Below are 25,236 nucleotides of genomic sequence, written 5' to 3' on the forward strand. Positions count from 1 at the left end.
CTAGTGTTATAAGCAAAATAAATCTTTCAAATGTCCATTCTGGTTGGATAACACCTTAATCAAATTACGTAACAATAAATGCAAGCTCCTAGCTTATATAAATCTTGTCAACTCTCAGCACAAAAAACTTAACCAGATTAGTAAGAAACTCAAGAATCCTATGAAAAGCATTAAGGCTGCCTATGAGAACATGAATGCCATCAATGCTAAGTAGAGCCATAAGGCAAGAATACCTGGCCATGCTCTGAACTCATTAGAAATGGTACTACCCACACTGATCAAGAAAGTTCAGCTTTGTCAAAGATAGATCATGCCATATTAATCTTATTAGCTTCTCTGAAAACAATCAACAGAGCAACATGTGAAGGACTTCTCATCCACACTGTTAGTTTGTACTTAGCTAAAGCACTTAATAGAATTCCCAGTTCTGGCATCATAAAATAAGCTAAGCCAACTAAATATCACCTCCTTTGAAGTTCGGTGGATTGCTAACTGGTTATCAAACAGAACCTGCTTTCCAAAAAGCAAAATATATTTAGCAGTGTCGTACAAGGTCCTGCCTTAAATCTTCTCCTCATTGGATTCTATGACTCTGAAGTACAGGTAAATTCTAATAACCTCTGACTAAATTCACCGACATCTATAAACTAGGCATCATCTTATATGCCCCTCTTATTTAATAATACTCCCAACAAGACTTTGTCATGCTATTAACTAGTACTCTAATCATGGTCTAACTCTGAAAGCAAGGAAATGTAGTGCAGTCACCTTTGGTAAAACTAGTACACATGTTCAGTATCAAATAAACAGAACTCACACTAAGTCTTGATATTGTGATCTAGGCTTTAGGAACTTACACAGACAACACGTTGTCCTAAAATCAGGATAGCTCCAATATTTTATTACAAAATGCTTCATTGTTCTCATCTGTTCTGAGTTCTTATTCAGATGTTAATCCGCCCCACTTCCCTTTACTTTGTACTCATTGTCCCCGTACACTGTAAACAACTTTCCCAATCAAAAAGACACTGCTGCTTCACAACTAAAAGAATCTTTAAAGAACTGCTCTTATTTATTTATTTACTGAAATTTGTTAACCGGGTTAGTCCACCTGAGCCAGGGGACCATTTTCAACAGAGACCCGAGGAGAAAAGCTCCACACAAATTTGTAATTATCAGAAACAAAGCAAAAAAAATACAATAGATCAGTTTACAACAACCAATACAAAGATGAATCCACTATTACGTAAAGCTAAGAGTTTGTTACAGAAGTAAACAGTAGAAATTACAACAGAATACCATAAGCAAAATGCCCTTTCAGTGAATCACAGATACATTGTATTAGTATCACAGGTAGAGATAGAATTACAGTAGGATGCAAAAATATCAGATGCCATGTCGGAGTTGTCAAGTTGAATAAACTCAAATCCATCTCCTTATTTTATCTCTAGAATCCTGAAAGGTGATCAGTGCTTTGCATTCAAAGGTATGCCAGGCCATGTCCTCTGTGATCTCCTTTTCCTAAAAGGAAGTCTCCCCACTTAATACCCCTTCCAAAGACCTAGTTTTACACCAAAATATCATCAAATCTTGATCTAGGGACAAATTCATCATCTAGCACCTCCTTTACCTAAAGAACAACTTCCCCTTTAGACAGTGTAAAACCCTAGCAATATTCAAACTTCAATTGGATGAACTGATGAGATCCCATAAATTCATTTCAGGAGATACTGGTTACAAACTTCTAAATATTCTGAACTAAAATGTTCACACCTCAGACCTCCTTATTTATTCTCTGCTCTTCCCTTTTCTCCAACTTTTCATTACTCCTTTTCCCTATAAAATAATTTAAGAGGATAATATTTTGTATATCAATCCACAACCCCTTTTTCCCATTTCTGCACATGGGTTTGGGGTATCACTTCAACAGTGACAATCATCTAGAGCCAAGGTTTACACCACCAGGTGGCTAGACCTGCCACATTAGTTCTTCCACACCACACACTCACATGCACACTCACATCTATGGTCAATTTAGAGCATCCGATCCACTTACTGCATGTCTTTGGAATGTGGGTGGGAACTGGAGCACCCACAGACAACCCAGGTGACTGCAGGGAGGACATGCAGACTTCTTTGTCTATATCTCTCCTTTTTCCCATTTCTGCACATGGGGTTGGGGTATCACTTCAACAGTGACAATCATCTAGAGCCAAGGTTTACACCACCAGGTGGCTAGCCCTGCCATATTGGTTTTTCCACACCACACACTCACATGCACACTCATATCTATGGTCAATTTAGAGCATCCGATCCACTTACTGCATGTCTTTGGAATGTGGGAAGGAACTGGAGCACCCAGAGACAACCCAGGTGACTGCAGGGAGGACATGCAGATGTCTTTGTCTATATCCCCAGATTAACTCTGCTGCCCACCATCATCTCCTGAACTATTAGCTTATCTTCAAGAGTTCTTCTTTTTATGGCACTCTTGGCCTGGCCTACAATTGCTGAAATTCCATTGGCTTAGCATAACTCTACAAACCTAAGTCAACTAGCAATAAACAGTTCATATCAAATTGTCACTGTTTGTTTCACAGGGATGCTGCAGTCTTTCTTCTAAGTTCTATGCAATTTCACATCTGTGACTTTTTGACTTTACAATTTCTCCAGACTTACCAAGTAATGAGTTGCATTGCCAGAAGGAATGATGAAGAGAGACTCATTGACAAGAGTGTACACAGGTGGATTCCCAGTGTAGCGAGGTGGCTTGGAAGAAGTGCAGTTCAGGCTTGCTTTAAGGCCGCAATGAGTGTCCACTGGGAGGCACATACTGGCATTGTCAAACTGACACCACTGACATCCAACTGAGCAGTTTGGTTGCACTGAAGAATTGTCCTGAGCTAGGCATGAAGTGAATGCACATATTTCTCCACAACCTGTAGATAAAAATAAAAAAATGCATTAGAGACACACTAGTTTAACACTGCATCACTAACCTGGTTACAGAGCCATCTTTCACTATACTGATACGCTTCTTGCTGTATTTAGTTTTACTTGTTTGCATTTCATGAGTGACACTAACCAGTGGTCAAGGAATTCATGAAAGTATCAAATGAAATCTTTCAGCAGACTGGGCAATCAGTTCTTAGCCAACTGTTTGGGATTCTAGTACTCTCCAGTACACTGAATATGAATCTCTATCTTTGTGCAGTACTTCTACATAAGTGGAGGCTGCTGGACTCCTGGGATGCTATTCTGTTGGTTCCATGTTAAACGGAGGTTGTTTCTACCTTACCTGATGGTTGTTTACTTCAAAACCACAGGTCCATATTGCACTTGGAACACTAGAGACTAGTGTCTGATTCACAGGAAAGGGTGATTTTAACCCTCCTAACTCAGGTTCATGATCTGTCCCAAAATGACCAAGAGTTTTGCTGCTGAAGAAACAGTGGGCAGCACTTTTTGAAAGATGAATTACAAAGAAGTTGTTTGGTTGTCTGTTGTACAGACCAGCTGTAAGCATATTCTAAATGACTAGTATGTAGCTAGTAGGTGCCCTAAGAATCCACTGACTGTACAAAACTGTACACATGATATTCATTACATGACCGCATGCCTTCACCTTGCTGCTAGTAGGAAGAAAATGCCATGGTTCTACAACTTATCCAGAATGATCTCTTTCAGCCACTCCCACTGAGAGATTCTCATATCAATCTGGGATGGAGATGCAATAACAAGAACTACATGCCCACAGCATGACCACCTATGACCATGAGAAATATGATGAATGGTAACACTGGTGTGTAAAGAACAAAGCCAGCTGGGGAGAGTGAAAATTACAGTTATTTTCAAAATGTGAGTCTAAGGGTTTCCCGTACATCTTACACAAATGTACCGTGTAAACATAAGCCTAAGAAAAGATAACTTACGGTATGACATTTCTTTTCTGCCACCTCCATCGAACTTTATACTGAAAGTGTCATGGTGGCACAGTGACAGAGCAGTTAATTCTATTTGACCAAGAGGTAAGATTAATATTTATTTGCTGTGCCATGCAGACTGTTAGTTTCTGATATTATAATCCCTTTTAGATAATATGGCAATCCTTTCCTCCCATTTTCATTTCAAGTCATAATTTGTTTTTACTATTTAATATTTTTATAATAACTGTTGTAATATATCTGATACGTGATTTTCAATGATATGTATTGCTGTACTGAAAGTATAAAAATACGTAAGTTGGCACAGTAGCAAAACATCAAAGGCTATAGGACCAAGTGGCAAAAATAATACTTGCTAAGAGCTTTAACAAATAGACCATAATTTTTTTATATATTACAAATAATCCCTTATACATAACAAAGCAATTATTTCCTCTCATTTTCATTTCAAGTCATAATTTGCTTTTACTATTGCAAATTAGTATAAGAACTATTGTGATATGTCTGAATGTCTGACACATGATTTTTTTTAATTATGTGTGTGTTGCTGTCTTTGGACATTTGCAAAATTATGGCTTGTAAACACAGGAAACTAGAAAGGAACAAGGCACTGTTCTGTGCCCTTATGATATGATTTGTGTTAAACAATCACATGCAAAAATTATTTTTTTACCATTTCAGTTTGCAGTAATTATGCTTTCATCATGTAAAGTGGACCATCTTATTCTAAAATATATACTTTCTTACTTTAGTTACGTTGCTGGAGCTATACTTATCAAGTTTAAAACAAACAAAAATAACTTCTGTTTCCATGTACTGTATGATGAACAGCTGTCCAATTACTTCCTGATTTTATGTAATCTGGCAGCACTCTCTTGTGATGTCATAAGGGGGCAGACAAATGTGTATTTCAATATCTTGAAGTATTACATTGAATTGAGTCTTCCTATGATAGGCACAGGTAGTGAGACTATACAATATTCAGTGTTATCAAATCTCATTACCTGTTCTGTGCATAGCCCAAACTTACTCAAGGACTTGACAACAGAAGGTAGCTGGTTCAACCAGTGCCCTGGGCTGGTACTATGGACCAGCACCCACCCCCTCAGCTCTTTCAAGTGAAGAGTGGAAAAAAAATCAAGAGACTTATTACAGTTAGATCAGGTAGATCTATGCCACTCCACCAACCAGGTGGCCAGATGAATAACAACCCCCCCCCCCCACTCCAGCCATTTAGGTCTTATTTCTATGCCCTGTCCCAAGCCTCTTTCAACATACCCTGATTACATGGAGCACTACAGCACTCATGCTTTAGTTAAAAAAAAAAAAAAAAAAAAAAATCTTCTTTATACCCTGCCTGCACTGAGCAGTACAGCTTTCATACTTTTATTTAAAAAAAAAATTCTCCTTTTTAAAACTGTAGCAAAATGCATACTACATATGTAGCAAGTAGTTGCTACAGTTTATAACCTGCCTACATGGAATGCTGCAGAGCTTAGGTTGTAGTTACAAAAAAAATGTTTTTTTTTTTCCCTTTTGAACTGTAGCAGGCAGTTGCTACAGTTTAGACCACACAAAGAGTTCTACAGTGCTCAGGTTTGACCGCAAATGCAATATCGGCTTTTAAAAGCCAGTACTGCACTAAAGATCTGGATCTGTAGGTTGCATCCTCCCAACACTTTGCAACTGGGGCAGTTGCCCCTTTTGCCCTGCCCTAGCTACGCTACTGCTTTACAGGGCAGCTGAGTCTAGTCAGTGACCTTTGTTGAGGTGGTGATAACTGTATTCTGTCCATCTAGAACAAGGGGCATTCTTCTGGGGCCACCATTCCACCAGAGAAATAAACCTATTTTTGAAAACAGAACACTGTGAGCCATCCTCACAGGAGTATGGAGGATGGCTCACACTACTGCAAGCCATACATGTGCATGGTTCAAGGCTCTCCCTAGACTTATGAAGACTGTAGTACAGCCCCACCTGTATATAAAATTTGGTACCGCAGGCAGTCTGGTTTCCACTATATTTTCCCAAACAGGTGGAGGTTCCTTCTTGCTGAGAATCCCATTCAATTCAATTAATATTTTTCACTCCAGTACCAATCCAGTCAAAGTACAACACAAGCAAACATACTTTACACTATGCTATCATTGCACTGATTCACATACCCCTAGTTTTCTTCAGACGATTGATTATCCCATGCTAAACAAGTGTTACATCTGTGTTATTACATTTTATGCCAAGCATTATACAATTTACAAGGCAATTTATCCTGTTCTATTTCTCTTTTGTTGCCTTTTATTTGAATTAAATGCATTAAATTAGTTATTGATTTACTATTGCGTTATCAGATTTAATGCCCATATATACTGTGATGGTTTGAATACTATTGCTCCGTACAAACTAGATCACATTATGCTGTTTCTCTGTTTATCATGTTTCATTGTAAAATGTAAATTATTGTCACTTGTTTAATGGTACATGGAGCTTTTCTCCCCAGGCCTCCACTGAAAATGGACTATTAGTCCAGTCAGACTACTCCGGTAAATAAATGTTAAAAAAAAAATGCATAAAAATTGTGATGTGGTGCATGTTATTTTATCCGTCAAAATCTACTACACATGAAGCAGTCTACCGAAAACATAACTGTCTACTACATGTTGTTTATCCCCCAACTGCATCATCAAAATGGAGGGCTACATAATTTAGAATCTGAAGTACTTGACAACTGCTCAGCATACAGGAAACATGAACACAAGTTCATTAAACTTAACAAATATAAAAAGATTAACCACCATAATTAAGGTCTTTCCCTCCCATGCACAAGGTATAAAGTTCCGTCCCGACCTCTGGTAAATGCCTGTTTGGAGTTGCTTGTTCTCCCTGTGTCTCTCTGGGGTTCCTACCACCTCTGAAAAACATGCTGAGCATTTCCAGCACAAACTCTACATGGTGCTCTACAGGGGAAGAGTTGTATACACCAACCACCTTGGCCATCCACTGTGGTGCGCACTGTCCTAAAGATAAGAGAATATGGATCACAGAATGTGCACTGTAGCAGGGCTAGCCACTCAGCAATGACAAATATGGTTATAGGTGATTCAGTCATGATGGATGGGCATGTAGACTCTGATCTATGTGAGGGATATATGTGCGTGTGTGTGTAACCTATTGGCCAGTGTGTGCCTGTCAAACTATTGGCTGCCCAGTGTTCATTTACCCAGCTTTGGTTACCTGGAACACTTGGGTTGCTCTATTGAGCAAAAACTGGGCATAGAACCACTCAACTTGCCAAATATAAGAATTATTTCACTGACTGGATGGAACCTGGAAGTAGACGACATAAAGGTAAGGAGGACATCCTATGACAAAATGGAAGGGCAGTGCAGCAAAGTCACTTGGCTTGGAATCCAGAGATTATTACTCAGGTGGAGGACAGGCTAGAAACTGTGTGGGAATTATGATGAGGGAGAGGTTTCAGAAGGCAGTGAGGGATGTTCTCAGAATTAATGACAGACTCATGGCACTCAGACTCCAGTGTAATGATATGGCAGTATTCATAATCTCAGCCAGTGGCCCACAGCAGGGTTGTGAAAGTGAGGAAAGGATGCATTCAGACAGCAGTTAGTGGACCTACTAGATAAAGCAGGATAACATGAATTGGTGTTGATTATGAGTGACTTGAATGCACAGACAGAACAGGATAACAGGACTTCCTGAGTCCACATGGATGGGGTGACAGGAATAAAAAAGGAGATGCCATTCTAGACTTCATGTCAACAGATGGTTCAGAAAGAGAGAGTCACAAGATCACGTACAAGTGTGGCCAATGTGCAACTCAGACAGACTCACTTCTAAAACCGAATCAATGATTGCAAAATCAGCCCACAGCATAAACAAAATGGTTGCCACAAACAGCTGCAAGCAGTGGTTGGAGAAGGTTTGAAGGTCAGAGACCACGCTGAAGACCTGGAATTTAATTGGAGAGAAAGCACAACAGTTCAAGGAATTACTCAAGGTTTTAGCCCCTGAAGAAGACAAAATAGGTGGAGTTAAAGAATGGTAGCGCCTCAAAACAGTATGTGCAAGGGCTACACAACAGATATGCTGCCAAGCCATGTATGGAAATATGGTATATAAGGAAAGCTGGTGGTGGAATGCAGTGGAATGCAGAAGTCTAGGAATTCAAAGGAAAGAAGGAGTGCAGGAAAAAGGGGGAAATAGAAAAGATGGACCAGACTAGGAAGAAATAATGGCTGGTTAACAAAGAGATTAAGACATGAGTTGGAATAGCAAAGAACAAGGCATCAGAAGCACTCTACCAACTTCTGGAAAGTGACTCAGTAGATGGCACAAAGAAACTATATCAGGTTACAAAGCAAAGACAGAAAGATAAAGAAGATAGTCAGACACCTTTCATAAGGGATGCCACAAACAACCTGCTCACGTCCACAGGACTTCAAAAGTAGATGGAAGAAATAGTTCCAGGAAAGTGCCAGTGTTCACACTTGTGGATAGTACTAAGGTATCAAACTCTTGTCACATTGCATGAAAGTTCTGGAGAGGATGACTTATAAACGAATATGCAGTGTAGTAGAAAGTAAGATGGGAGATGAGCAGTTCTGATTCAGATCAGGATAAAGCACAATTGACCTGATGTTTTCAGTAAGACAGATAGTTAAGAAGCTAAAGATGAGGAAACTGTTCAACTGGGCATTCCTAGACTTAGAGAAAGCACATGACAAGGTCCCAAGAAAGCTAATCTGGGCAGTCTTGTGGTAGTCTGAAGTCCCAGACACACTGGTAGAATTAGTAGAAGCTAAGTACAAGAACCCAGTGACTGAAGTATGAACAGTGTTTGGTCTCACAGAGGGGTTTCCAGTGGGAGAAGGTGTGCATCAGGGTTCAGCTCTGAGCCCACTGCTGTTTATACTGATGATAGACTACATTAGCAAACAGGTTGAAGGGGACAGATCAATAAAGTTGCTATAAGCAGATGATGTGGCATTACAGGCAGACTCTGAGCAAGAACTTCAGCAAAGAATAAGGGAACAGAATGTAAAACTGAAGGTACATGAGATGAAACACAGCACAGATAAGACAGCTGTAATGGCAGCAAATTGAGGAAATCAGAAGAAGCTGAGAAATGAGATAGAATGGAAAATAGTGGAACAGGTTTAGCAGCTTCAAGTATCTGGGATGGGTGGTTGTGGAGAAGGGAAGTCTGAAAGAGAAAGTCAAAGCCAGAATCAGAGGGCTGCAGCCAACTGGTACAGTGTCAGGTGTAGTACATGGCAGAATGCCAAAGAAGCTGAAAAGTAAGGTGTACGAAACAGTGGTGTGACCAGTTTTGCTGTATGGTACAGAAACCTGGGCAGTAAAGGCAAATAAATTAAACAGGTGACGGTGATGAAGGGCCTGAGACAGGTGGTAGGATGCACATTGTGGGAGAGATGAGAAATGAGGACATAAGAGCAGAAGACAAAGTAACTCCAGTTACAGAAAAGGTCAAAGAGAACATATTACAGTGGTTCAGGCACATTTGCAAACAAACATAAGACAATTTGGTGAAGAAGATTTGGGACAGATAGAGATAAGGCAAGCGGAAACGAGGACATCCAGCAAAGAGATGAATGGACTGTGTGAGAGAAGACCTGTGACAATCAGGCAAAAGTGTGAAAGAAGGCAGGAGAATGGCAGAGAACAGAGAGAGATGGCGAGAGTCGATGTGACACCACGGCCTATGTAAATAAATGGGGAAAAAAGATGATGATGACGATGAATAAATATACATCCAACGTTGTCTATTTTCATCTGATTCATCATTTGGGTTGTCTGATCCAATTAGGTCCAACCTCGGTGCCTTCTACCAGAGCTTTGAATCCAATACTCTGACTCCTTCCCTACCCACAATTCCCTCCTTCTGTCTGATTTACCACAAATTTAGTTTGCCGCCTGTTCATCCAGACATGTTTCTGAGAGCTTTTCATCTGATCACAATAAGTGAAAGCAGATTTTTTTTCAATCTCTTCACTTCTCCCTTTAGATTGTTGTATTTAAGATAGTGTAATTTGTGTGTTTAAGTAATATTTTAAGTCATAAGGCTATTTCTGAATTCTTTTTACTTGTAGAACTTTCTAGTAGTGACAGTGCTAGTATCCTGATTTTTAGAGTACTAGTGAGTATGCTTTCCCTTTATTTTTAGTGTGGTCACTACTGTTTATATAAATATGTCCATACATAGAGTGGATATAAAACATTTACACACCCCTGTTAAAATGCCAGGTTTATGATATAAAAATGAGACCACAATAAATCATTTCAAAACTTTTCCCACCTTTAATGTGACTTATAACCTGTACAATTCAATTGAAAAACAAACAAATCTGTTAAGGGAAAAAATATAAAAATAAAACATGTACAATAAGCTGGTTGCATAAGTGTTCACACCCTTAAACTAATACTTTGTTGAAGCATCTTTTGATTTAATTACAACATTCAGTCTTCTTGGGTATACACCTGCCATCAATTAAAGGGACTCTGATTAACCCCAAATAAAGTTCAGCTGTCCTAGTAGGATTTTCCTGACATTTACTCAGTTGCCTGCTACACCAAAAGCCATGGTTCGCAAACAGCTTACAAAGCATAAAAGGGATCTCATTGTTGAAATGTATCTGTCAGGAGAAGGCTACAAAAACATTTCCACAGCACTGAATATACCATGGAACACAATGAAGACAGTCATCAAAAAGTGGAGAAAATATGGGACAACAGTGACATTGCAAAGAACTGGACGTCCCTCCAAAATTGATGAAAAGACAAGACAAAAACTGGTCAGGAAGGCTGCCAAGAGACCTACAGCAAAACACTGAAGGACCTGCAGGAATTTCTGGCAAGTACTGGTTGTGTACTACATGTGAGAACAATCTCCCGTATAGGTACATAGGTTCATACTAGGCTATCTGCCCTAGGGCATTTATAAGCCTAGCCAGAGTGTGTTTGGCTTTCGCCACCCATTTTAAATTAATTTTGCTATGCGTTTTTTGAGGTTAGTATACTGTGCCTCTGTCTAACAGTGACACAGAAGTGATAGCCGGGGTAAACCTACGATCTCCCATCCACTCATCAAGATTCCTCTTGAAGAGAGTCAATGTGGGACTCTGCCTAACCTGGACTGGGATTTTATTCCAGAGTGAAGGGAGCCTCTGGGTTATGAATCTGTCCCTCCAGCATGTCCTATTTATTTCAGTGCTGAGGTTCAAGTCTCGAGCGTAGCTCGATGGGATTTGGATTTTCTGAGGTGCAGCATGTCCCTTAATTCTGGGTTGGACATGGCTTTATACGTCAGGCACAGATCGCCTCTGAGCAGGCGGTATGCCACTGAGTAGAGCTGGAGTTTCTTTAACCGGGCAGCATATGGCATCTGTTTGAGCCCTTTGATCCTCTTGGTGAGGTACTTTTGGGGTCTTTCCAGTTGCTGCAGGTGTCTGGTAAGGTACATCCCAAAAGGGGCATTGTACTCAATTATGGGCCTGATGAGGGATGAGTAAAGAGGTACGATGACCTCCCTGATCTAGATGTGAATCCCTTCATGATTAGGTGGGCTATATAAAATGTTTTTCTAACCACTTTGGCCACGTGGTTGTCAAATGAGAGATTGCTATCAACTTGGGTCCCCAGGTCCCTAATTACTTCTTCTGTACTTAATGGATTACCACCTATGTGGTAATTTGTGGGCACTTTGTTTTTGCCAAAGGGATGACTATACACTTTTGGCGTTTAGCTTGAGGCCATGGCTCTGGCACCAGTTGTCTGTTTCTATGAGGCCCTTTTGGAGGATGCTTGTGTCGGCTGGAGAGTTGATTATGGCACCCAGTTTGCAGTCATCTGCGAACTTGGTCAGCCACAGTCCTTCTGCGTTGGCCTGTACCGCCGAGAAATATATACCGAACAAGAGAGGTCCCAGGACTGAGCCTTGTGGGACGCCACTTGTAACTGGTTTGGAGTCTGACATGGCTCCAGCAATTCTAACCATGTGGGTTCTGTCCTTGAGCCAGTTTGCAACCCATCTAGTGACATAGGGGTATATATTTAAGCTGGTGAGCTTATCTATAATGCCCGAGTGGGGTATTGTATCGAAGGCTTTTGCGAGGTCCAGGTAGGCTGTGTGGACCACCTTCCCCTCGTCAATGGCCTTGGTGACTGTTTCAAAGAAATCAACCAGGTTTAAGAGGCAGGATCTGCCCTTAACAAAGCCAAACTGGGTAGGATCCAGTGTCTGTAGGTCCCCAATATCTTTATTTATGAGGTCCATGATGATCCTTTCCATAGCTTTGCAGACCAAGCTAGTCAGGCTTATTGGGCGATAGTTTCCAGGATCCGTTGAGGCACCACCTTTGTGGAGAGGGACCACTGTTGCGTCTGTTGTAATCATTTGGCCTGCTTGAGGTCTGTTGAAAGACATGCCTTTGTTTTGCTGACTGGCTTTTGCCCACCATAAAAATTTTTTTTGCAGACATGGAATAAGTGGGATTATGTCCTCTAGGCTTTGGCTGTGTTGAGACCATAAGTTTTTTAAATACCATTGCAGCTTTCTCATATGAAGTCTTGCTAAAGGTATCAGAAGGATGCAAGATGCCATGAACCCCAGGGCCTGCAGGATTTTCCTTGCAGTCAGCTGGGAGAGTTTTGCTAGGCCTTTGAAGTACTCTGGTAAATGCTGCTGTTTTTCCTCTGTGAGGTAGGCCATTTGGTTTTCTGTGTCCAATTTGGCTCCTAAGAATATAATCTGTTGGGATGGCAGTAGTTTTGACTTCTGAATGTTGACTGTGTATCCCAAGGCCTGAAGTAGATGCATGACATAGTCCAAATTTTCTTTTAAGGTTTGTTTGTTGTCTGCTTGTATGAGGCAGTCGTCCAAGTAGGGGTATATTTGAATCCCCTGCAGTCTGCAGTGTGCCACTACTGATGCCAGGCATTTCGTGAACACTCTGGGTGCAGTAGATAAGCCAAACGGCAATGCTGAGAATTGATAATGCTCTGTCCCTGCAAGAAATCTGAGGTATCTTCTGCAGCTTTGTCTGATAGGGACATGCAGGTATGCCTCCTTGAGGTCCAGAGTGACCAGCCAAGACCCCTTGCCCAGCATAGGAAGGAGTTGCTGCAACGTCAGCATTTTGAACTTTGGCACTATGAGAAAAGTGTTTAGAGATGACAAGTCCAGTATGGGTCTCCATTTGTTTTCTTTTCTTGGAACAAGGAACAGCCTTGAATAAAATCCTTGGCCTTGCTCCTGAGGAGGAACCCTTTCTATTGCTTTTATACTTAACAGCTTGGAAACTTGACAGAGTGCCTCTGCCCTTTGATGATGTGGCAGGTTTGGCATGCCTTGTCTTATTGGTAATGTGTGGAAGTGGAATCTGTAACCTTTGTCTATCAAATCCAGAATCCAGTTGTCCTTGGTTAAAATATGCCAGTTTTGTGAGAATAAGGATAATTTTCCGCCCAAGGGTGCTTCTCTTTGAACCTTTGTAGGCGGAATGAAAATCAAGTCATTGCGATTGTCCTTGTGGTGCAGCTGAACTGTCTGTACCACTACTTTGATTTGGAGGTTGCCATTGGCGTCCCCTGTAAGATCCTCGGTATTGCCCCCTACCTCGGGCACGTCTGCTTTTTCCCCTTTGAAACTTGTCTGAGCCGGGAAAGGACCAATTCTTTGAGGGCCAGTTTCTGCTGAATCTGGGTGGCTGAACCTGAAGGAAATCCTTGACTGTCTGTACTGACTTTGCTTTTTCCTCTATGGATTTCAATACATCTTGTGCATTAGCACTAAAAAGCTTCTGTTTTTCCAAAGGTGCATCAAATAACTTTACTTTAACATGGTCAGGCAAAGACTGATCCTTTAACCAAGCATGTCTACGTATCACAGCCCCAGTCATAGCTGCCCTACATGAAGCTTCCAGTGCATCATAACCACACTGAAGAAAATGGTTATTAACCTGCTGAGTGTTATGTATATGATCCTGCAATGCCTTTTTATCAATAGGCTCAGGAGAGGCTAACTTTTTCTGTAAATCATCCAGGAGAAAATCCTGGTACTGAAACATGTGAAAAAGACAGTTTAGTGACCTCATGGCCAGGGTAGTAGAAGTATATACTTTTTTACCCCATCTCTCCAGGGACCTTGCTTCCCTGTCTGCTGGCAGTGAGTTTTTGGCAGAGGAGGTAGCCACTCCCTTGGGGCCCTGTGAAATAGTTTCTAGATCCACAGAGTGGTCCTTAAAAAGGTGCTTCTGGGTGTCAGGGACCCTATAATATCTGTCCGGCTTGACAGGAGCCGGAGGAAGAGAATCAGGGTTTGCACTGGAGTCAGAGAAGACATCATCCAAAACATCCATAACAGGTGGAATAGCTAAAGGCCTGTGCTGGGGAAGCTTGAGGAAGGTACGAAGCCTTTTCCTGGAGTCAGAGAATTCCTGACCCTGCCATTGAAAATGTTCCCTCATGGAATGCAGGACTTCACCAAATGAGAAATCCTCTGGAGGGGAGGCAGAGGGAATTGATTCCTCAGCATCAGAGTCCTCGTAGATCTGGAAGGATTCTTCTTGGGTATCAGAATGTTCAAAATCCCCAGAGGCTTCATCCGAAGAGAGGTCGTCCACCTGCTCAGTTCTGGGCCTTTTCTCTGCAGGTGGCTGAGAACCCCTCTCCGGATGAGGCTGAGACCCCCTGATAAGGGAAATAAGATCAGCAGCCAGAGACATGATTTGCTTATCAGAGGAAGGGGCCTGGGCAGTAGGTCTAGGATGGGCCTTGGCCTGACTGGCGGCCTTAGCACGTGCAAAGGCCTTGATGGACATGGATACAGGAGGCCTAGCAGCCCCACGTGCAGGCGTAACCTTGTCCACAGAAATGGTGTCGGGTAGATCCAGAACTTCGGTTTCCGGAGGAAAATCAACAACCGGCACAGGAGAGATCTCCGAGACCGAAGGTCGTGTTAACGCTGTGTCGTCGGCCTGGAGCGGTAAATTTACCACTTCCGAAGGAACCAGAGCACTAGCAGAGGGTTTGGGAGTAGCATCGGTAGTGGACGCGGGCCGAGGATGTCGGTCCCGGTCCTTGCGTTTTTTAGCAGATTGGGTAGTCGGTTGATCCAACGGCATGATATACGCAAAAGATTCACCGAACAAGTCCTCGGCAAATTCTGCCCGGTGCCTGAGAGTGCGCTTATTAAAGCAAGCACAGGCAGCACAGGCCAAGACATCGTGGTCTGGGCCCAGGCAAGGAAGGCAGAGAGAATGGAAGTCCTTATGAGGTATTTGTTTACCACAAGACAAACAATTATTAACTTTCTCAATTTGTTCTGACATCGGCTGAGGCAAGAATAAATGTTCCCCAACGGGGTACTTAGCTTTTAGATGACTTCGGTACTGAAAACACAGGAGCTGACCGACCGGCACTTGCGAACTGCTTCTGCTTCGGGCACCGCGCGGCAAGAAAGACTGAAGAAGATGGCGTCGGCCGATGCCTTTATACTCCAGCCGTGGTGACGTCAGAGAGGAGGTGACACCAGCCGACGCCGGACCCAGACTTTGGAATTCGGCCGACCGAGGGCTGCCTGAGGCAGGACAACCCATATGTTATGACTGCAGTTGCATTCTTGAAGGACATCACTTCGCAACACCAAAAGAACACCATCCCCACCATGGCAGTATCATGCTTTGGGATTGCTTTTCTTCAGCTGGAACTGGGGCTTCAGTCAAGGTGGAAGGAATTATGAACAGTTCCAAATACCAGTCACGTTTGGCCCAAAACCTTCAGGCATCTGCTAGAAAACTGAAGATGAAGAGGAATTTCACTTTTCAACACGACAATGACCCCAAGCATATATCCAAATCAACAAAAGAATGGCTTCATCAGAAGAAAATTAAAGTTTTGGAATGGCCCAGCCAGAGCCCAGACCTAAAGGCAATAGAAAATCTTTGGGGTGACCTGAAGAGGGCTGTGCACAACAGATGCCCTCACAATCTGATAGATTTGGAGCGCTTTTGCAGGGGGAAGAATGGGCAAATGTTGCCAAGTCAAGATGTGCCATGCTGACAGACTCCTACCCAAGAAGACAATGCTGTAACTAAATCAAAAGGTGCTTCAACAAAGTATTAGTTTAAGGGTGTGCATACACAACAAAGTATTAGTTTAAGGGTGTGCACACTTATGCAACCAGCTTATTGTACATTTTTTATTTTTTATATTTTTACCCTAACAGATTTATTTGTTTTTCAATTGAACTGTACAGGTTATAAGTCACATTAAAGGTGGGAAAATATTTGAAATGATTTATTGTGGTCTCATTTTTTTATATAAAAAAAACTGGCATTTTAACAGGGGTGTGTGTACACACATACATATATCATATAGAATTAGGGTTAGACTTTCTTAATGATGTTTTTTTTTGGTGTGTGCTCCTTTTCTAATGTCTGAAAAAACATCAGGCTTTAAAAATTGTTCAGCCTGTGGATACAAGATCGATCCTTGATGCCTCCACTCCCTTTGTGTATACAAGATCGATCCTTGATGCCTCCACTCCCTTTGTGTATATTGCTTGGGTGCCTCTAACCTTCAGGCTAAATGGATATCTGTGCTGACTGTGGATCCAGAGACATCTAAGGCAGGAGAGAAAATCTAATAATCAATGGCTTGCTTCCTCCACAAACAGGGTCTTCTGCAATGTCATCTGAAGTAAGAAAGTAATCTTCTTCTCCCAATACTATGAAGAGAAAGGAGAAACAAAAGAAAAACACTGTGAGAAATTGGTAGAAAAAAGGACTAATGAAAAGAGGTTAGAAGAGAAGAGAGTAGAGAAATCCAGGAAAAGGTCTCTGAATCTGACCAGTCTGTCAGGTCTGATGCCTAAGACTTCAAGGCAGTTGTATCCAAACTCCCTACACTAGAGTTAATTTTTCCCCAGGTACACTAAGTCCTCTTGTTACATTTGCCAGTCCTGCAATTTAAGCTACCTATGAGACCAGTGTATGCAGTTTCATCTTCCAGGTCTGGATGATCCACAAGAAGTCTCACCAAAATGGACATTGACCGGATGATGAGAAAATTTTTGATAACAGATCCAGCTTGGGAACCTCCTGGCACCATCCCCAAGATGAGGACCAAAAATAGGCCAATCAACCCAATCACACTTTGTGCCAATACTGGCTCCCTACTCGGATCCGGACTCCATGGGTCTGAGCCCTTCTGGTGCACCTCTATTGGATCCGACAGGCCTAAAGCCTTCAGTTTCAACTTTATCCCTTACTCTCTCAACTCCAAAGATATCCAGTTGATATGAGTCTCACAGCCAAAGAGTTGGGGTCAGAGCACCAATGGTGGAGTTAACACCAAAGGTTTTGGTGCTGTTCCTCCCCTTAGAGCTTCGGCACTTGACAGCTCAGTTCTGAGGTTCTCCTCCAAGCCGATCTCTGTTAGCGCTTGGAGACTCCTCCAGTCAGCTGACAGAGGAAGTATTTCCTTTGCTCCAATGACAGAGTCAGCTTTCAAGGCTGTGGAAAGGGCCCTGGCTGGTCCAAGAAGGCATGTGTTTGCACCAAGTTTGGATCTGTCCCAACACCCTATGGATTCAGTGCCTCTTTTCATTTGAGTCAACAGGGACAGTCAGAACCCATAGGCTTTGAGACAGCTCTCCATTCAAGCTCCTTGTCTGATTTTTACTTGTCTCTTCAGAACCCCAGAGACATGTTTCATGACAACAGACATGCAAATGGAAGAACATAGAATCCTCACTTGAGTTCATCACTGAGGACATGGATTTGGATGAAGAAGAAGGATCCCCCAGGTCCCCCCCAGAAGATATCACATTTAGAGACATCCAAGAACTGATGAAGCAAAGTGGGGGGATGATCCACTAAAACTGATTCTTCAGATGAGTATGTGTTCCTTGAAGCCTTTGGGTCTTGATCATCTGTGTCTTGGGTGGTCCCCTCTCCTGATGCTTTGATAGATCTCATAGCACAGAGTGCTTGGAAGGACTCTGACATTACAGAGCCAGTCCCCAAGAAGCCAGACAGAATCATTGTAGCTCCAAAAGAAAGGAAACACTGGTCTAATTGTCCCTCCAGTAGATGCCATGGCAGTAGCAGCAGCCACAAAGAGCGAGCTATCTGTGGAAAGTTCATCTGTTCATCCTCCTAACAGAGAGTCTATGGCACTGGTCAAACTAGGGAAACAGTCTTGCACTTCAGTGACCTTTGCACTTTGGGTGCTGAATTATCTTGCTCATTTAACTAATTTCCAGAGGGACAAGCAAGATGGATCTGGAAACGATGAGAGCAAACTGCAGTTAATGAAAAAATAATGTTAGCGCTTTCGGCTCGGTCACTACCAAGCCTTCTTCAGACAAAACACTACAGAACATTCAATTAAGATTTAAATGCAATAGTTAATTAGCTGTCAATTGATAATTAAAAGAGCAATGCCCACATTTTACACTGAATTTCAAATGTGAAATTATAAATTTTTGCATTTTTAAATTTATAAATAAACTTGATTTTCTCACCACTCTCGATACATACTTATATATGAAAGAAATACTTATATTTATATACAATAACAGATACATCCACATCCAACTCATACATTTAAGTTCATCATTTTACAACAAAGAACTTTAGACATTAGAGGAGGTCCTTGGCAATTGAAGCTTGAGTTGGATGAACTTAAATGGCAAATTATAACTAATGCACATTCTTATCCAGGTCTTAACGAAACTCTGTCCATTAAATGTACCTTGAAATTGCTAGTACTGAATAGGTAGAATCAATGTTTACATCAATATGTATATTCATTTTTTATATCAATTTTTATATTAATATTTATAACATTTTTACAAGTATTTCATTACACTTCATTTATAACAATATATATATTTTTTATAACAGTAATTTTATAATAATAATCTTATAACAATATTCTATTATTGTATATAAATATAAGTATTTCTTTCATATATAAGTATGTATCGAGAGTGGTGAGAAAATCAAGTTTATTTATAAATTTAAAAATGCAAAAATTTATAATTTCACATTTGAAATTCAGTGTAAAATGTGGGCATTGCTCTTTTAATTATCAATTGACAGCTAATTAACTATTGTATTTAAATCTTAATTGAATGTTCTGTACTGTTTTGTCTGAAGAAGGCTTGGTAGTGACCGAGCCGAAAGCGCTAACATTAAAACAGTTTTTTCATTAACTGCAGTTTGCTCTCATCGTTTCCAGATCCATCTTGCTTGTTTTTCAATGGTCGAGTATTTTGGAGTTGTTTGTAATTTCCAGAGGGACTTGATGTTGAATTATTTTTAAGTTATGGACGGAAGTGCTTAACTGATTGAAAAATAAAATTTCATATGTCAGAGTCTGGTTCTTGGCATCTATACTACAATTTTGGGTTACCATTCAGTCTACTTCCAATATTGCCATGTAAGTGGTCTCAAATACAGCAGATAGCACTTCAAGAGCAGCTGGTACAGGTATCACCATGAGTTGCCATGCCTCTATGTGGCTTTGTGATTTCTTGGAAGGCTTCAAGGCATCCTTTATTAATGCCCTTTTTATGTTTCCATGTTTTTGGACACAAAGCAAAAGAGATAATTACCAGGAGCAAACAAGGTGATAAGACCCTGCCTGTTGTAGGAATCCATTTCTTCACTCCACAAAGATCTTATTCCAGGAATTTAAGGGGAGGTAAGAAAATGTGGTTCAGAAAATCACAGGGTTTTCACCATGATACTTGTGGCGATAAAACTCACTAAAGCACAGGAAGAGACAATTCAAATGGATGTCACCCAAGAGGAAGAAGTGGACTACAGAATCAGGGTCTCTGTGGTCCTTTCACTGAGAAACCCTACCAGTATCCCTGAAGGGCTACCCTGCTACTGCACTCTGGAGACAGTCAGAGACGCTTAACCTTAAACCCACAAGCCTGGCAAACCATAACTTGCGATTCCCTTTGGGAAAAAACATGTATCCATGAATTACCATATAGGTGGAAGTACACTAAACACAGAAAGTGTGATAAGAGACTTAGGGACACAGGTGGACAGTGGTCTCACCTTCGATAACCACATCGCCACAACAGTCAGGAAATCCTTCTATGTGGCACACCTCATCACGAAGGGCTTTTCATCCAGAAAGAAGGAGGTCATTGTCCCACTGTACTCATCCCTCATTAGACCCATTATAGAATACAACGCCCCATTTGGTATGTACCTCTCAAGACATCTGCAACAACTGGAAAGGCCTCAGAAATACCTTACTAAAAGAATCACAGGCCTAAAGCAGATGCCCTACACTGACCGCCTTAAAAAACTCCAGCTATACTCTGTCACATATCGTCTACTCAGAGGCGATCTCTGCTTAACATACAAGGCCATGTCAAACCCAGAGCTGTTGGACATGCTACACTTAAAGAAATCCCAATCCCTCAGAGCTACACGCTCCAGGGATCTAAAGCTTGTCATCACAATAAACAAAACATGCTGGAGGGATAGGTTCCTGACCCAGAGACTCCCCAGACTCTGGAATAGATTGCCCATAGATGTCAAGCAGAGTGCCTCTTTGGACCTCTTCAAGAGGAACCTTGACAATTGGATGGGAGAAAGGAAATTCACCCCAGGGATCATGTCAGTCGCCCTGCTAGACAGGGGTCCAGGAAAGTAAATAATGTGGGAAGAAATAGCCAGGGAATTGTTATGGCTAGGCTTGTATAGGCCCTAGGGCTGATAGCCTAGTACCAACCTATGAACCAACCTATGAACCTATTCATGGGCGTTAAGAATAATTACAAGAAGTTAGCTATTCCATACCATTTTTGTATTCCCCAAAGAAAAGACTAAAGATTCTCAATACTCCACTTGATCAGATGTAATTTGCAGAAACGGAAGTGTCAAATTTGCTAGACAAAAGAGTCATCCAACAAGTTCCCCTGGACAAGTTTAGAATCCAGAGTTTATTCCTGGTTCTTTTTAATTTAAAAAAAAAACAGGGACCTCAGGCCAATATTGGACCTCATCCACCTTAATCAATTTGTCAAACAGAATGAATAAAACTGGTGAGATGTTATTGGAATGAAACTAATCACCACATGTAAAAAATAATGCCAAGTGGAAGTTCAGTAATGGTAATATATATATATATATATATATATATATACATACACACACACAGTTACAAATGCATTTCATTGCTTAATTACATAATTGTGTAAAATGAGTTTAATAAGTGTGTAGATCTTTTTAAAAATAAATATTTGAAAAACATCTACAATTATCGAGAACAATTATATCCTGTAAAAACTCTTCTGATAATATAAATAAAAATAATATTATTTATAAAAAAGATATATTTGATCTCAAATGTGTTAAATATTACCCCAAATCTTAGACACATCATTAAAAAAGGATCCATAGCATGTAAATGTTGCTGCACTAACTCCAGTTATAACTTTCTCATTTTCATTTTCAGGAACAATGGAAATGTACTCCTTTAGTCCTAGTGGGATGATGGCGCATAATCTAAATTGCCAAATTAATTCTCAAATCTCTAAAGCCACCTTCCCATGAACTCCACGTGGGTTATGTGCAAGTTTCCAAGGGTCTACATCATATGAGTGAATCGCACAAATTGCTGGACCTCGAACTTCCTATTGTGGGGGGGGGGGGCTGTGCCCCCACACCCCCCGCTAAATATAAATTCCAACTACGAGATTGCACTACAGTGAGGAAAGGGAAAATATCCCATTCTTCACCGTACCGCGATCTCAGAAAAAGCACTTCGAGGTCCGGTATGTTTGATATTATGATATCGCAATTTGTGCGATTCGCTCATATGATATAGACCCATTTCCAATATGCCAAAGCAGAAATTTTTAAATGACAAACAATGTAATGCATGTTTATATAGTGTTTTACTTTCATTCACAACACAGAGATAGGATGGGTGGAAGGAGAGGTAGAGAATTCTCCAGATGGTATTCTGCATGAGACCAACATACAACAACCTCAGGATTTTCATTTTTTATGGAGATCGGAGAGACTAGCCAGTCATTCCAACCACCTACTAGATCCAGGACCTAATTTTCTGAATATATCAATACATCACCCTGAAATAGTTCACCCAAATAAAAAAGCTATGAAGAAAAGATGCTAAATAGACGTGGAATGTGGTGTTTGCACTTTAGGGGGCTACAAAACTGGGATTGGGGTGTATTTTGAAAAGAAAGACAGTTCAAGGGACTTGATCATCTACTGAGGCCAAACTTCACATCAATGTCTTGGAGAAGAGAGTAGTCCTCCTATTGCTGCAAGCATTTTAGTACTTCCTACCCAAAGGTGTGATTTCCATCTAGATGGACAATATGTCCACGGCATGGTACATCAAAGGTGGAACATGTTCTTATCCTATTTGCTTGGAGCTGATGTGAGTCAGGCAATGGGTGATGTCGTCCTATCATTTTCTGGTAACAACACACATTGCTGGGATGTCAAATATACTAGCAGACAAATTGAACAGGTGTATCCTATTTTACCTGATGAGTGGTCTCTCAAACAGACAGTCGCAATAGAGATCTTCAGCCACTGGGGCCAACCTTGCTGCAAACTCTTTACCTCCTACCTAAACAACAACTACAGCAGTTATTTTGCCCTCATCTCTCCACAGGGACAGTAACTGAGAGATGCTATAGTCCACATTTGGCCCCCAGGTCTCTAGATGAGTTTTGGAGTTACAACTGCTCTAATGCAAGCCACACATTCTCATCTTCTGCAAAAACAGAGTGTCATTGAGAACAAACCCTTTCTTTTTACCAAAGGTGTCATCTGAAACAAAATGAATAAATACATTAACTTACCTGTATTTTTTCTGAACTACCTGACCAAAGGTGAACACATGCTTCATGCATTACAGCAGAGATATTCAACCTTTTGGATCTTCTGGGCTGCAATGCCCATCAAAAATTTTGTCAAGGGCTGCATATAGAATTTAATATTTCCTTGTGACTAAAATGTAAACATATTACTAGTGTATAACAATACAATGTTTTTATATTTCGAGAAGTCCTCACTTGGGTTCTTTTTTCTAATATGCATTTCATTTGCAGGCTAATTGGTTTTCCTTGTAAAAATGTCCCTAGCAGAACTTCATACCAAACAGAGCAATCAACACAATGCAGTAGTACAGTATGATTTACTTCTTTGCAGCAGTAACTTTGAACTGTTTCAGAATAACATACCTTTATCGTCAGCATTATATTACATACTTCTTTGATTGCTGTTAAACATATGCAGGTTAGTCAGTATATCTCAGTACAGACTTCAGAACTGCCTGACTTGCAAATCTCTCTCTCAAAGAAAAAAATAAAAGTGCAACACTTTTATGCAATAATTCTGTGTATACCTACTTTACAACTGTCTGACATATTTTCTAAGAAAAAGTCAGAACAATGTTTTTTCTCAGCACATCACAGTGCTGAACACGGACTTGCTGCCACCACAAAGTTTTTCCAACACTCTATATATACATTACTGCTTCACTTACTAAGCTCACATTGCATTTACTCGGGCAATTTCCACCGCTTTTCCTTAAATCATACGTAATTTGATACCACAGTATCTTACAGTTCATTTATTTCAGTTGTAAATCTAATGCAGTAAGCTATATTTTGTGGTATGGAAATTCAGCAGTATTTTGTCATGTTTGAGATTTGCATCAGCTATTGCTTCCCAACTACATACTTCCTACTGTAAGAAAATTTTTTCTACAAACTTCCCCCACCAGTTAAGTATATTCACTGTGTGCATATTCAAAAGTAAACTTCCAGTAAATTACTGTGCACTTTTGGTAAGCAAACCTTGTTTAGTAACTTCATATCACTCTGCCTTAACACTACTTGTCATCCTAACACTGACATACTGCATGCATCTTTTTAAATTTGGTTTAACAAGTAACTGCATTTACTTCTCTCTCAGTGCTGCTCTGCACTGCTTCTACTACCTGGGTATGGCCAAACAGCCTCTTACTCAATTACAAATTCACTCAAAAATACTTCCTTAGAATATACTACTCTGTATTTCACTCTGTTAAACTCCCAATAAATAACTTAGAAACATCTTCCTCCATTCTTGTTGTGATTAGCTGTAACACAGACTATTTGCTCATAAAAAGTATCAATTCCTCATACAACACACACACACACACACACACACACACACACACACACACACACACACACACACACACCTCTCATCTCACTCACCCACTGAACAGACACATTTGTCTCATCTACAGATTGGAGACACATACACTTCTCTCATCTACAGATTAGACACGCACAAACTTCTCTAATCTCCAAAACGGACACACACATACACTCACATATTGAACAGACACATATACCACTCTCATTTCACTCACCTTCTGAATGGATGACGGATGGACACAAACACCTCTCATCTCACTCACCTACTGAATGGAGACCCAACTCCGTCATCACACTCACCTTCTGAATGGACACACACCGCTCTCATCTCACTCATCCACTGAATGGACACACGTACCTTGCTCATCTCACTAGTGACAGACAAGCACAAACACACACTCACATCTCATTCATCAACTGAACGGCTTGGTCATCTCTCTCATGGCAGTTCGGCAGTTCTGCATAATCGTGCATTCTGTTTTCCTTGTTTAAAATTGAGAGACAAAGCAGGCCAGTTCCAACATTTAAATCTGTATTGTTGTACGTACATCTTTAGTACAATGCATGCAAAGATGCACTCACAGACAAAGAGTGCATCCTTAAAGAATAAATTGCATGTGTAGTGCATCTTTAAGTAGAAATAAGAAGTTATGTACTCACCATAACGTTACATGTGAGTTGTTCATCTCGCCTTCATTCTTTACTGATGGGTTCGGAGCAGATCCATCGGCTCTGGTACGGCCGTTTGCAAAGCTCAAGGTTTACCAGTAGCTCGATACCAAGCCCTTTATCCCATGATGCACTGTGGAATTACCTCAGATCTTGTTTGCTGCATGTACTCTAGCCATATAACTGAGCTATCCTCCCATGGAGAGGAAGAAGAATTGAGCAACCAGGATGAGACCAACCTCTAGGTCAACTATCAGCCAGGAGGGAGAGACATAAGAATGAAGGCGAGATGAACTCACATGGAACATTATGGTGAGTACATAACTTCTTAATGTGAAGTTGTTCAATCTCACCGCTCATTCTTTA

The 25,236-nt window shown here is 40.9% G+C and overlaps 1 protein-coding gene across 1 annotated transcript in view; it reads right to left on the minus strand.

Moving 5' to 3' along the window:
* Positions 1-25,236, minus strand: part of PKD1 (polycystin 1, transient receptor potential channel interacting) — a 2,476,043-nt gene that overhangs the window by 1,742,199 nt on the left and 708,608 nt on the right. The window contains exon 11 of the mRNA XM_044088902.1: positions 2,680-2,939. Coding sequence (XP_043944837.1) covers positions 2,680-2,939 — 260 coding nt within the window. The remainder of the gene's footprint in view (positions 1-2,679; positions 2,940-25,236) is intronic.

This window comes from Protopterus annectens, chromosome 12.part0, assembly GCF_019279795.1.
Source record: "Protopterus annectens isolate FY-2018-M chromosome 12.part0, PAN1.0, whole genome shotgun sequence".
NCBI lineage: Eukaryota > Metazoa > Chordata > Ceratodontiformes > Protopteridae > Protopterus > Protopterus annectens.